The sequence below is a fragment of the Anthonomus grandis genome, chromosome 15 (genome assembly GCF_022605725.1).
Source record: "Anthonomus grandis grandis chromosome 15, icAntGran1.3, whole genome shotgun sequence".
Classification (NCBI taxonomy): domain Eukaryota; kingdom Metazoa; phylum Arthropoda; class Insecta; order Coleoptera; family Curculionidae; genus Anthonomus; species Anthonomus grandis.
In genome coordinates this window covers 10,950,222-10,966,046 of record NC_065560.1, presented here as the reverse complement: position 1 = coordinate 10,966,046, position 15,825 = coordinate 10,950,222, and the positions used below count along the sequence as shown (strand labels likewise).

Here is a 15,825-nt window from a genome sequence, read left to right as displayed (position 1 = left end):
GACCTTAATATATTATTCAATTAAGGATATTTCTACTAAATTAATATTATCTTTTGACTAAAGATGATGTTTATCTATTATCTTCATTTATAGGCGTACCGAAAATAAGTAGGCAAAATCATTGCAAAGTTAATCTATGAAATATTGTAAGAATTCGATAGCTCATGATCTTTTCCTATTCCTAAAATAAATAACAAATCGATCATGAGGCTTTTCCAATAAAAATTAATAAAAAATTTAATGTCTTGCTTTAATAAAGATTAAATGTCTTACAAGTTATTCTAAGCTTTTACTTTTCCTTTGCGATATTTAAGCTCTTGAGAATGTATTCTACTTTAAGGTTTTTGTTCCATTCCTAATATTACAAGAGTCGTATCAAAACGATATTTTTACTTTGTATTGGATGCTATTTTTTGCTTTACAAAATCTTATGTCAAAAATAAAATGGTCGGTAACAGCAATATGGTGTGTTGTCTTATTTACTGATCGTATTTAATCGATCATTTCACACACAATTAAGGAACCGTATTGACTATAGCTCAGTCCATTATTTTAAACAATAAATTCTCAATACTGATGAGGTGTAGCTGATTTCTGATATATACACTGTGCCGGAAATTATATTTGCACTTGTGCGTCATCTTTCACACAGTCAACAAGTGCTTATTCTTTATTTCTTTAAAATTCATTCCTACCTATTTCATTTTTGATTAACCATAACAGTTGAGACTGTAACCGTTCTTCTGAGGGAACCTAGGGATTCTAATATAAAAAAATACATTTTGCACTATTGACTTCTGTATTATTAAAAATACGAAGATAGTTAAATTATCATTTTTTGTACTCCATATTTGCTTGTTCAATCACCGCACTAATGTGATATGTGAATGTAAATTTAAAACTGCGCATGCACATAAGTAATTTGCTTATGATATTTTAAAGGAAGAATATACAAATGGTTTTTAAGGTATTTCATAAACAGAAGACATTAATCCCTATAGTAGATAGTGATGTGATAACTATTATTTAGATTGAAAACAAGAGGAATGAGTATTAACTTCTTTCAAAAGTCTTTAATCCTGATTGCAATTACAAAAATATTTAAATTGCTGCTCTTATCTTTTTGATCAGCTATCGTGGTAAAATCGTACAAAAAGAGCCTTTCAGTTAATAAACATAATCGTAAAAATTTGCTGATTAGATTTAAATAATACGAAAAAGCTTGAAAGACCTTTCATAATGCATCTGTTAACTACCGAATGTAGGCCTTCTTTAAATTGTTTTAATTTTACCAGTTTTATGCTCTTTTCATCCAGTTTTTACTGTATTTTGCCTCTGGCTAGTGTGCTGCCCAAGACCAGGTTGAACTTCTTCTCTCAATTCATCTGACCTAAAAATGCTTATCCAAAAATTGTCTTATAGAAAATTATATTATATGTGGAGATGCTCCAAAAACTTCTTAAAAATTTGTCTTGATTTTATTTTCTTATAAATAATACTCATCTTCGTCATCACTATAATAAGCTGGTTTAAAAGTTACGATATTTCGGGAGACATCACCTAATCTATTTCCAGGTAAAAAAATTTCTTAAAAAATTCCACTCAATTAAATTTAAAAAAAAACTGATTTTCTCTGCGCTTTTTTAATATACCCCTCAAATAAAATAATGAAATGGTAAAACGTTTTTAAAGGCTACAAAGCTCTTCAGTTGAGAATGGCAAACTTTTACGAATATTGAAGAGATATATAATTAAATTTTTGATAAGATCTTACATCAAGGGGAATAACAACTAACATGAAAGATTATTTAATTTATTGCTCAATCAATTTTTTTCAAAGAATTGATTGAGTAATTTTTTTTTTAATTTAATTTTTCACACCTTTAAAGAAAAAGGACGAGCTTTTTTTCAAACTATCTGAATTGGGATAGAAAACTTTTGATATGCCACTATTTCGGTATTTTAGTATTTACCACGTTTTTAGTATTTCAATACTAAAATACTACTACTACCACTATACCACTGTTTTAGCATTTCAATTATCGTAAAGTTAGCATAAAAGATTTAATAATACAATAGAATTTTCAAAACCAAATCGCCCTCATCGTCCTTTTAGGAGTACGGTCCTGGAGATATCCCGGTTTACAATGACGAGAACAACTATCGTTCTCCCAGTGAGGATTCCGGGCTGGGGATGGGGTTTTCCGATAAGCAGAATTCCAGGTGAGATCTAAAAATTAAAAAATGTTGTAAAATCTTAATGGTTCTGATAGATTAGAGAAAAAATATATAAACGGGTTTAGTATTTCACTTAAATGCACTGGTTCAAGATACTTAATAATAAAAACAAATGTGGAACAACAGGGGTGGTTATATACTCTATAAATATGGATTTTTGTTATTACATTTTCTCTAAATTTTCTTACTTCCAATTTTTAATATTTTCTTCTTTCAAATTATCATACAGTATTGTAACGCCACAAGTATATCAGCTGTTCTCCGTTATTCCAGAAGGAATTTTATGTCATCGTAGTCATTCAAAATTTATGTAATTTATTAGGTTATATTTAGCAATGTTTTTAAATTCAATTCAGACGTGTTTAATTTCAATATTTTCTAAATAAATTTTCAAACTTCTATTTAATTGTCTTTTAATACCTTTGTCGCCCAAACCATTTTGATGTGTGTATTTGTGACCAAGCGATACAAATATATATTTAGCAATGAAGCGTTGCCACTTATACTAAAAAGTAGCTTTATCTTTGATATTTTTAATGAAATAATATGTTTCATATATGATAGTATCTTTGGATTCTTAGTTATTATATGATTTACTTTTTCAATTCGATATTGTAGTAATTTGTAGTGATTGGTTACAGTATCCATAAAGAATTAAGATCCAAACTATTAAATGGAAAGTAAAAAATGACTAAAGTAAAAAACAAAGAGTGTATTATAGTTAGCGATCATAATTAGCGGTGATTGCTGTTCAAAGTTCTACAAAAGCCTATACAGTTCTAAAGTCCAAAACCGTCAACATCAGAGAAAAATTATTTAAAATGTAGGACCTGAAAAGGTCGCAGAAATAAATATTGGAGATTTTGAGACAGCACCATATCAAATGAAAAACAAAGAGTCCAGGCGAATATTGAATCACAAGCGAAATTATTAAAATAGAAGTTGAGGCGCTGATGGAGCATCTAAGATTATTGGTTAAAAAATCTTTAACAGAAGAAAAAATCCCAACTTAGTGAAAAAATGCAGAAGGCAGCTTATTGCATACAAGAAATGATATAGAAAAAACATAGATAATTATCGACCTATCAGCTTATTATCACACTTATATAAACTGCTCAAAAAAATAATAATCAACCGATTGATGAACAAGATGGACTCATATCAATTGCTCGACCAGGCAAGGTTCCGTATGGGGTTTGCACTACCGACCACCTACAGTAATTCCGTACTCTTATTAAAAAAGCTACAGAGTATAATATAGAACTTCCCTTTTGTCGCCCTCGCCTTTGTCGACTACCGGAAGGCTTTTGACTCAAAACTTGGGAAACTGGAATTCCTAGACGACGCAAGGATCTAGATACTCTCGCTTTATTAAACCAATCTATAGTAACGCTTCCACTTATTTAAAAATAAATGATGATATAAAAAGAGATAAAATTCCAATGAAAGGAGGAGTACGACAGAGGAAGAAGGGAACCTATTGGAGTGGTTAAAAGAATACTGTATGTTTTTTTTTGTATTTGCACTACTAACGCTAACTAATAAACAAAGGGCAGTTTTAAATTACTTGTTTATATAAGCCTTTTTATTTTTAGGTAGAGTACATTAATGAATATATACGTTTTCTTTTACGAGAGATATAAAAAGAAGAATGATTGAATGTTGACGATGCTCTAGACCGGTGTGCTTCATAGAAAATTGTCTATGGTAAAAAGCGGTTGCCTAATACCCTGTTGTCAAGTCTTTTAAACTAAAGTATTATTAACTAAACATTGCTCCCCACCTTAAAAATACCACTTTCAAAAAAAAACATGGAAACTGTTTTTATTAGAAGTCAAGGGGAGTGTTAAATTACGGACTGCCATACAGTTAAATTCACTGTTACGGCAATGGACAGATCTTGGCAAGCAAATACTTGATAAGACCTTTTTTTGATTTTGATTGTCCCAACCCAAAAAGTTCTATCCTTCCAGGTAAGGATTCTTTAAATGAACTTTTGTGGCACGTCAATTCTTTTAAAGAAGCCATTTATTTGGGGGTACATTATCCTTATTCATGATAACTGGATCACCAATCTTTAAAGTGTCATAAACTCCTGGACAAAATTATCGCACCACTAATTATTTTGTCAAGTAAATTTAAATAAAAATAAATATCAGTTAAAACAGTTATAATATCTTTTCTCGTATAAAAAGCAGAACTGGACAAAAACTATGTTTATGCTTTATCATGGAACATGCTGCTCGTGAGGAGTGAGAATAGATCCGCAGGAAAGTTTTCATAATTTGATACGAGGAATGCTGCGAAGACTTCAAGCAGTCATTGCAGCTAGAGGTGGCAATACACGTTATTAAGAATTCATTATGGGTCTATTGTTTTATTTTTGTATCAAAATTGAAGTTAGTGAAAATCGATGCTTTTCCTTGTATTGAATTTAGTTACTTAAATCTCGTTTTGTTAAATAGAATATAATTGTTTTTGTTAATTAATAATGCATAGTTAACAATGCTTATAAGTTTGCTTATTTTTTTATCTTTATTAAAAAAAAATCTCTAAAAATCAAGTAGTGCGATAATTTTGTCCAGGAGTTTAGTTATTACGCCACTTGCGACGTTGCTGCAACTCTGAAACATACTCAAGCCACCAAATATTCTCCAAAAATGATGCTGAAACTTCTGGATTTGTTGAAAATGTGACAAATGATTTTCAGGAATTTCCATAAAGTCTGGATCGGGTAATGCCATTAATGGCAGTTCAATCGAAAAATGGGATAAAGTTTAGGGTGTATGGTCTGAAGGATCACTATAAGTTGTCCTTTTTTTGCTTAGTTTCGAGAAAATTAGTTTCGTTATGTGAAACATTTAAAAGAAGCAACTCATGCTTCCGTAACAAAACAAGTATAAGATTTCCTAATTTTGAAACCGCGACCTTTTTTATCTTTAATAGAAAACGATCCAGCGTAATCTACACCTGTGGAAAAATGGTGGGACTGGACTTACTTATGTGTTTAATAAGTTTCCCATTTAGTAGAAAAATAGGCGTAGAATTACTATTTAAGCAACAGACATAGTTATGATAAATTTTTCTAGCCAAATTACGCTATGATATAGGTTAGAATGATTCACGAATGATAGAAAGCAAATGTTGAAGTCCCATATAAAGCAGTATTTTATGCCACTTAAGAAATAATAATTTAGTAAATGCATGGTTTTCATGATAGGGTGTTTTTTATGATTGATAGAAATTCGCATTTGTCAGTCTTTCACCAACTCTAATTAAAGCATCTAAAAATTAATGTAGTTTTGATAATTTACCATTCTTGCATACATGTTTACCTGAACTTATTGGACGAATCTCATCAGGGAAACAACAAACACTTCTAAGATGTCTGGACTTGAAATTTTGAAAACTTAATAATAAATTCAAGAAGGATAATCATAAATACTATCAAGCTTAAACTTTTACGAATTTCAGGAAGATTTTTTTAAGAAATATTGAAGCAGGCCAAACATGTTCATCTAGATTTAACCAGGGGGCCCTGACCAATAAACATCAAGTAACAACACCTTTGGACGGACATTGAATTGTAACATGTCGGCACTGTGTAATCTCTGAAAGTTTTTAACAATTCGCAACAATACGATTGGCTGCAAATACTTTCAGGTTGGTTGGAATAAACCAATACACAATTCTACTAATGAAAACTTTTAAAGATAATTTTACTTTGTTTACTAATTCTACAAATAATAAGGCATCTGTGAGTTTTAACCTAGGAATAGTTTGTTTTTTAAGTAGGGCTACTTTTTACCGCTGGTTTTATTTGTCAATTTAATAAACACATATGCGCCATAGGCATAAGAATATGCCTCCGTGTTTTTTAGTACAAAGGGGATTTTGACATATTACTGGACGGCTTATCTCAATTTTCTTTAAAGAATTTAATTAATCGCGAAATATTAGCCAACTTGAGTGCAAGTTATATAAAAAAGAGTTGTCTTATCCTATCATTTCTGACTAAATATCTGGTAAGATTATCTTATCTAAGATTATAGTTGCACTTAATAAGCCCCACGGATCAAATACTTGTACAATAAATTGTATAATTGTAATATGTTGCGGATAGAACTAAGCGTTTAGTAATACTATTTCGAGGACAAATACTAATTTTATAAAAGAGAATATCCTTTTTGCCATTCTAAAATAATTCTGAAAAAGAAGAAGAAGAAGAAGATCCATGAAGTATAAACAACTTCAATAAAACTTTATTTAAATAGTTTGAGTGTTTGAGTGACTTTGCTTAAAAAATGTACGAATGTATTATTATCAACACACACTAATTATTAAATGTTCAAATTGTTATTTCTAATCATAACATTTTATGCTCATCTGCGATGAATAAATACAAAACGATCTTGAGATGAATATTAAAAATTATGAACTCGAAAATAATAAAAGCTGAAAAGAATATAATTATAAAAGCTGTTTTATTTAAAATATTAGGGATAATGCTACTTTTTAAATTAATATTGTAATATTACTGGAAAATATCTCCGTTACTAAGAAAAATCCAATGTCCCATTTTCTGTAAACTGTGATGCATCATGTATATGAAATATAATGTATATGATTATCACATTTATAAAAGATATGTACAAAAACTTAAAAGAACATCATTTTGTTTATCACGAGAATATATTATTGAAAAATTGATATATAGTTTGCTTCCAAGCATATAATATTTATACTTAGTGTCGAGCATTTATTAACAGTGGTCGAGAATGATCATTGGTGTGGTACAAGTTGAAATTTTATTACTTTAAATTTTAATATTTAGGATTTTATAATTTTATATACAAAAGTACAATATCAAGATCTAAACAGACACCAAAAATTAATAAGTTAAAGAAAAATATGTAGGTATTTAAATAAAGTAAACGTACTATCCTGCATAGTTCCTCCACTAGAGATACTTAATCACTATTTTTATCCTATTCAAACACAAAGCAGTTTCTGCAAATACTGTTAGTGTTTAATTAATGATTTACGCATCAATTATTATTAATTTGAAGTCACTTTTAAACCAGGATAATATGAAAAATAATTTACTTATTCTACTACTAAAGTAAAAATATAGCAGGATGGTCCAACAAATCATTCCAATCGTGAGCCAAGGATCGTGAGCTCACGTTTTTACTAAAAAGGACTTATAACTTTTATTTTTTTTTACAATTTTAAGTAGACCGCTTGGACTACTACATTCATAGCTCAAAAATGAATCAAAAATGTTTTGAAAATTTTTGATGATTCTAGTAGAGGATACCTGAGTGCACGCTACTGTCTAGTTTTTAAGATTCTAGCTCCAATAGTTTCATTAAAAGCGGAGATAAGAATAGCAAGGGTACTTTAAGAAAACATTCAGCAGCAACTATCTACCTTGGAATCTCAACCTGACCTAATTTTGGTTAATAATGTGGTTAATAATGTAATAGCCGGGTACCTAGTACTTATAAAAAAGTGTCATAAATGCCAGGTAAACAAAATAAACTCGATGAACCACTAGTAATTACCCTAACCCCCCAAAAGCCTTTTGATATTATCTGTATAGATACAATCGGCAGATTTCCTAAATCTGACGACGGTTTTAAATATGCGGTAACTATACAATGCGAACTAACAAAATACGTAGTAATTATTCCAATATCAGACAAACAAGCTTCAACTGTTGCAAAAGCTATTGTTAAAAATTTCAGTTCTATTTATGGTCCTATGCGAGAAATTAGGACAGATATGGAAACCGAATATAAAAACCAGGTATATGAAAATGTAACTAAATTCCTAAAAATAGATCATAAAATCTCAACAGCTTATCACAGCCAAACAGTTGGAGGCTGTGAACGAAATCATCGCGTTTTAAATGAATATTTAAGGATGTACACTAACGATTCAAAAACAGACTGGTCTACATGGACTCAATACTACGTATTTTGTTACAACACGACACCAAGTTCTTATCATGATTTTACCCCGTTCGAGCTGGTATTTGGGAAAAAAGCTGATTTTTAAGACTCATTGAATAACTCTCACGTTGATCCATTGTACAATATAGATGCTTACGATCAAGAATTTCGTTATAGGCCAGAATCGACACATAAAATGGCAGGGGAGTTTCTCAATTGAGCAAGGTTGGACAGAAAAGCCCAACTTGACATAAACGCAAAAGTATCCAATTTGAGCCCAGGTGATTTAGTTACGGTTACAGAAGAAAGTCGGCATAAATTTGACTCGTGGTACAATGGTCCTTTTTCAGTTATCGGCACAGAAGGCCCAACTGCACTATAAAGGACGATAAAGGAAAATCAATTACTTACTTACTAGAAAATATTTTCTATAAATAAGATTAATTTGATGTTTTTGTAGTTACATTATATTCATGTACTTATAATTTATTAGAAGAGGAAAGTGGCTGTGTTGCTCGAAGGACAATACAAAACAATCAAACCAGATGTATTCAGACCAATTTTTATTTTAAAAGCTTAGCAGAGCGCTTTCGGCATATGAGCCATCATCAGTGCTAACTGAAATGAGTTGGGTGTTAAATGCGTAAAAGACACTATAGTCAAAGGTGAACAAATGGAATGTACTCACTTGTCAGTTAAGGTCAGAAGTTTACCATAGTGGGAACACATTCGATATTATTAAAATTACACGTAACATTTAGACACACTTAAGACTATACAGAACCCTAAACAGGACGAACAGTATTTAAAAAGGGGAGAACGTTAGTCTCCTTTGTGTTTTTTTTACATTTATTGTGGTTTCTTAGATGGCGGGAAAAATGTGTGTCAAATTAGGTTAGCCTACAGTTAACTTTACTTTAAAATTAATATTTATATTATGCGAACCTATCAGAGCGGTAGTAGCGGTAGTTTGGTGAACATATAAAATCTAACAACCATAATTTCAGTCCAAAGTCTAATTCTAAAATTCCAAGAAATTCCAAGTAAGTTTCGTATAACACACCTTATCTCAAAACTCAACTGTTTCCGAAATATTTACATTTAAATAACAAGAAAACCAATAAGTACCTTTATTCACAAATTAAGGTAAAATCGAGGATAAAAATAATGTTAGCAACACTGCCAATTGTTTCTATTTCCATGGTTGCACTTGTAAAGAATCTCCATTTTTCGAATGTCACTGTCAGTTCGAAAATTAATAGTTTTTATCAGAATAAATTATGGTTAATTTAACGGAAACCCAACGAATTGAAATTTTGATGATGGATGGGTACGAGGATCGAGTGCGCACGCAAAAAAAAGTAAGTGAACTGTTTAATGCCAAATACCCAAACCATCCTATTTCTCAGTCAACAGTTAGTAAAATAGAGCACAAGTTCATAACTTCAGGTTATGTTAGGGATTTGTCAAGATCAGGTCGTCCAAAAATTTCTGAAGAAACAAAATTAAACGTTTTTAGAAAAATTAGACTAATACACGAATTAAATGAGGACGATCCTGATCGAAGAAACCAATTTTGCGAGCAAATGATGAACATTTGCAATAATAACCGTCAGTTTGTGTTACGAGTTAAATCGGCAAAATTGTCGGTACTGGGCGTGTCAAATCTATACTGGGCAACTGAGGCTTATACGCAGTACCATAAATCTATTAATGTTTGGGCTGGTATCGTGGAAAATAAAGTAATAGGGCCATACTTTTTCGAAGAAAACTTAACAGATCAACGCTATTTGAATTTTCTTCAAGCAGATCTTAGCCCTGCTTTTTTTGTGGTTTTGCATTTGTGGTTTCAGCAAGACAGCGCACCGCTACATTTCTTTCGAGATGTCCGTAATTACTTGGATACAGTGTTCCCAGGAAGATGGATGGGACGAAGAGGTCCAACAGAGTGGCCGGCCATATCACCAGGCCTAAATCCCTGCGACTATTTTCTATGGGGGTTCTTGAAAAGTAAAGTTTATATTGAGAAGCCAAATAACGTAGAAGATTTGAAAAATAGAATTAAATATGAAATTAGACGTTTATTACCCGAAATAATTGATAGTGTTTTACATGAGTTTGTAAACCGTCTTGCTTTCTGCCAAGAAGTAAATGGGGATCACTTTGAACAAGAGTTTTCACAGTTTATAACATTTTATCCTCCATTTTATCTTGATTTGTATATAGACGTACTTACTTGCTTTCTTGTTGATTAAATATAAATATTTCTGAAATAGTTGAGTTTTGAGATAAGGTGTGTTATACGAAACTTACTTGGAATTTCACCTATATTTCATAAATGCAATAAAAAATATAGCATTCAATTTAAAAACATGACCGATGACGTTATATCTTTTTTTTTGTTCCACCCTGTATACAAAAATTCATGTGAAATAATGCGCAACTTAAAATAAAAATCGACGGGTCCGAGCCTTTTCTCAAAAAATCATGCCTCCAATTTTTATCGAATTTATACGGAACTTTAGGCGGTCACTATATGTACGTATAACTAACAAAGTATTTTGTAGCATAAATAAGTTCTTTTTATCCATTGTTTATAAAACTGGATACAGTATATTAAACTGTGACGTTTTCATAGCGAACTAAGTAATTTGTAACATAAAAAAAAATTAAAATTATCAAATTTAATAAAAATAAGTATTTATTTCTAAGATGCGGCTGCTTAGATATAGGAATGCTTTATATTAAATAAAAGGTATTTTAACTGTACATTAAAAAATAAAGGATGTTCTTTTTAAAAAAAAATACATTTCGACATTTTAGCAAATAAAAAAATTTAATTTAGTTTTTAACGACCCTGTATAATGCTGATAAAATTAGGCTGTACAAAATTGTTTGAAATGGTCTCCTAAAGTGATGTTTAAAATATGAGCTTTTTAGGAACTTAAATAGTTGAGAAATATACAATTAGTTATCCCTAGGGTTTTAACAAAAAAACGCGCATTTTTTTTTTAAAAACCACTAGAGATTTGACTATGTAATTAGAAAGACTTAAAATGAAGCAGGGAATTAAAATATTTAAAAATGTATAGGGTATTCTAGATAAAAATCCATTTTTTGCCATTTTTCTATACAAGCGGCAATGCTGTAGTATTAAAAATATTTTAAACCGATCGAGCATTATCTATTACCATAGTTATTAAATTTTTAGAAAAACGCTACGTTCCATTTTCTATATACGGCTAACGCACGATGAATTTTCAATCACCCTGTACACCAAGAGATTCTAATACTAGAATCATCCATAATTCACAAAAAAACTAATTATCCCAGTAAATTTTATCAAGCTTCAGTCAAATATTTAAATGGTGACATGTTTAGTCTTAAAAGAGTAATTAGATTGGACAATAATACAAGGCAAACACGTATCATACTTGTTTGTTGTGTTATTGACTCTTTAGGCAAAACTTGTCACCATTTGACTAAAATTTTGTAATCGAACTTTAAGAACAGGAGTGCATTTCAGAATGCCGTTACAATATTATATGCTTTTAAATAAATATATGGTATATTTAAGAAGTCGCGACTTTTTTTTTACTACTTTGATATAAACGATATGATGTCCTTTTTAGGTTTTATAACCTCTACTTCTTCTGTGTGGGAAATAATTTTATTTTTCGTAGGAAATTGGCGATTAGAATAGAATTTATGTGATTGTTACTTTCGATTACTTAAGATCTTGAAACAGTGCCAAAAAAGATAGGAAACGTGTTGCCTAAAATCTCCTACAGTCTTACTTATACAAATAAAAGAACGAGGAATATATAAGCGAACATGCACGTAATACGTACGTGATGCGCTTTTTTTTTGAAAAAGTGTATAGATATGGTACCATTTAATATAATTTAAGGTAAAAATATCAATAAATTATTCAAAAATACTACTCATCTAATACTTTTATTCCTTTTCTGGAATTTTAGAATACGGCCGCCGAGCGGATGCGGAAAAACCGTCGCGGATCACAACCAGGACGGACAGCAGGTGAATAATTTTTCCTTTCATTCATTCTGTTTCCTTATCTTCTCTTTCTTAACTTGAATCTACCATGTAGGCTTGTAAAAAACGTAAAATAATACAAAACGATACTTATTTTGCGTTTTCTAAAAAGCACTGGCACCGACATATTTCTATCAAAACGTTCTTGCACTATCTGTCTTATACGTAGCCTGCTTTGTAGATTTGCCTGAAAACTATAGTCGTAATGAATTTTTTCAGGAGTTTATTGGAGAGGAGGAAGAACACGCGGTGGGTAGTAGAAGACATTCTAGCCCTGGAGAGTCTCGCTCTGGATCCACGACTCAATTACATCAACAGGATTATGCTGACTCGGTAATTAGAAAAAATATATTATTTAATCCAACTAAATATAATAAAGACCAACCAAACTAAATATTTTAAATACCTTCATTACCTTTTGACTAATATAACTTTTTTTCAAATTAATCTTCATTATCGTACAGCACAAGAAGTTATTGACAATTTTACACAGACTCACTTGAATTAGATTAAATATAACAGGTAATTATCAGAAATATTTTTCTAATAAAACATTTTAAGTAAAAGATTATAATACGAGATAATTTTATTTAGAATCAAACGAGCTCAGTGAGAATTGTAATGCTACCAAAGTAAAAAATTTTTTTAACGAAAAATTTTTCAAGATAATTCTTTGTCACCGACATTTTTCTATCAACAATCCTCAAAAATACAAATATTGGATACAGGCTCAATATGGTGACTTTAACTCAATGTGGTGACTTTAACTGGAATAAATTCAGTTAAAACTAATCAAATTTTATCTCGCAAAATTTCTGAGACCCGTCGATTTTTGTTTATTTTTTTTCACATTTCAAGATAGTTTTTGTATTTTTTCACCTACACAGGGGGTCCAAATTAACCTAAACTTTTTTTTTTTCAAATAGAAAGCCACTTCTTTTAAACTCTCATTGAAAAGAACCTTTTTTCCTGATTAAATTGCCCCATTTACTTTTGTGATTATCTAAAGGAGAAATACGAAAAAAAAATAAAAACCATTAAATTATTAAAAGTCTCGAAATATTTTGTGTTGGTAAATTTTTGGCGTGTTTGTTTATTTTATTGGTATCGAGACATTTCCTGACATTGTTGTAGTGTCACTGTTAAAGTGAATTTCAACCAGTTGTTAAATAAGTTAACTTATATTGAAAAAATGCCTTATTTATTCGAATCCCACAAGATTGAAATCTTAATGATGATTGGTTATGGGGACAGAAGTCGTACTCAGCTAGAGGTTGTCCACTTATTCAGGCAAAAATATCCAGATTTATCACCGATTAACCAAGGTACGGTTAGTAAAATCGAAAGCAGATTTCGAGAAGTTGGGCACGTGAGGAATGTTTCAAGACAAAGGTCTTCTAAAATCGATGAAAACACCCAATTAAATGTATTGTTAGCGATGGAAGAAAATCCGGTAACTGCAGCCAGAAGAGTAGCTCGCGAAAACTCTATTCATCAAAAATCTGTGCTAAAAATTTAAAAAAGTGCAAACAAACGACCTTATAAAATGCAACTCGTTCAAGAGTTATTGGAAGACAATCCAGATCGCAGAGTAAGGGAAACTAATACACAATATCCCCAGAAAGCTAATGTTTGGGCTGGCATAATTGGCAGGCAAGTTATAGGGCCCCATATTCTTCAATGATACTTTAACTGGGGAAAGATATCTAGAATTTCTTAAACATGAACTAGTTTCAGTCTTACGTGTCTTATATCCGAGTCAGTTTGATCCAGATTTGTATGATGAAAGAATCTGGATGTAACAAGATGGTGCTCCCCCACATTATGCCCGTAATATACGCCAGTATTTAGATGACAATTTTCCAAACAGATGGATTGGTAGAAGGGGTGCAATCGAGTGGCCGGCACGTTCTCCCGATCTCACCCCGCTTGATTTTTTTCTGTGGGGACATTTGAAAAGTCAAATTTATATGAGCAAACCAGGAAACCTAGACGAACTCAAAGAACGTATTATGCAAGAAATCTGACAAATATCTCCAGAAGCGTTAGAAAATGTCAGAAACAAATTTTATTATCGTCTTGGGCTTTGCCAACAAGTAGATGGTGCTCATTTTCAGCATCTTATACATTAAACGCAACTTTTAATAATTTAATGGTTTTTATTTTTTTTTCGTATTTCTCCTTTAGATAATCACAAAAGTAAATAGGGCAATTTAATCAAGAAAAAGGGCTCTTTTCAATAAGAGTTTAAAAAAAGTGGCTTTCCATTTGAAAAAAAAAGTTGAGGTTAATTTGACGACTCCCCTTGTAGGTGAAAAAATACAAAAACTATCTTGAAATGTAAAAAAAAAAACAAAAATCGACGGGTCTCAGGAATTTTGCGAGATAAATTTTGATTAGTTTTAACTGAATTTATTCCAGTTAAAGTCACCACACTGTATACTCATACTGTAATTAATACCATTAAAAAATTCAGCAATGACGTATGCACTTATCAAGTCTATACTACTACTATTTATATTAATACGTACATATATACTTATATACTTATATTATACGTACTATTTATAATAATAATAATAATAATAATAATAATTATAGGTATTAATTATATAATTTTATTATTATTAGTATAATTATATTAATTATTATAGGTATCAGTAATAGAGTTAGATGTTCGTATTTTTTGAAAATACAATACATTTAAAAATTTGAAACATACCTCAAATGAATTAAAAAAAATCAATCGAAATCAATTTAGAATAATAGCTAAAGTTTTTAGTTATCGCATTTTCTTAATACTCATTGTATCCAAAACGCAAAACTGATCATATAGGTGGTCGTCAGATCCCATTAGATGAATAGCCCATTCCCAAGACAGCTTTTGTAACGCCAGATGGACATTACGAATTTTTAAGAATGCCATTTGGACTTGTAAATGCGCCTGCTGTATTCCAGCGTTGATTGAAAAGGGAAAAGATGCGCAAATACTGTATAAAATTTCGTGACCGCGGCAGCCAGCCGTTCTTTGCTTTATCTAGCAATTTAGAAGCTAAGAGGTGGCGCCCCCATACGTAGGAATGATGAAACTCGCTTGGCAGCCTTGGTATTAAAAGTTACCAGACATAATATCGCAGAGAAATGGGAGTTTTCGCATTGCGCTATTTCTGTTTGAGGACATATTCGCATATTCCATAGTATAAATTTGGGAGAAAATATTGAAAGGTTTAGTTTCATATTTTGTTTTTTTTTCTAGTTTTTAAGTATAAAATGTAATAAGTAATATAAGTAATATAATTTTGCTTATTTTTAAAAGTACAGTATATTATAGAGTTTGCCTACATTTCGGCAGAACCAGAGGCTTAGGACCAGGTTATTTTTTATACAAGGTGCAAAAATATACATATGGTAAAGTGTTTTAAGCTTTTGGGCCTACGGCTTATGAATTAAAAAAAAATACCTTGAAAAAAAATTAACCTTAAAAACATATACAGGGTGTTCCGTTCATCATGTTACAAACTTCTATGGCAGATAGAAAACGTCAAAAGAAAAACAAAAGTTCATATAAACATGG

General features: G+C 30.8%; 1 protein-coding gene across 7 annotated transcripts in view; it reads left to right on the top strand.

Annotated features, from left to right (window-relative positions):
* The window catches only part of LOC126745344 (whirlin), a 368,204-nt gene that overhangs the window by 175,441 nt on the left and 176,938 nt on the right, over positions 1-15,825 (top strand). For 6 of the 7 annotated variants that reach the window (XR_007663517.1, XM_050453134.1, XM_050453135.1 and 3 more), the window contains exons 11-13: positions 2,117-2,223; positions 12,176-12,236; positions 12,471-12,584. Coding sequence is in view for 6 of the 7 variants with exons in the window: in XM_050453134.1 (XP_050309091.1) it covers positions 2,117-2,223; positions 12,176-12,236; positions 12,471-12,584 (282 nt within the window). In the remaining variant the exon portion in view is untranslated. The remainder of the gene's footprint in view (positions 1-2,116; positions 2,224-12,175; positions 12,237-12,470; positions 12,585-15,825) is intronic. The other variant, XM_050453136.1, reaches the window with a different exon arrangement.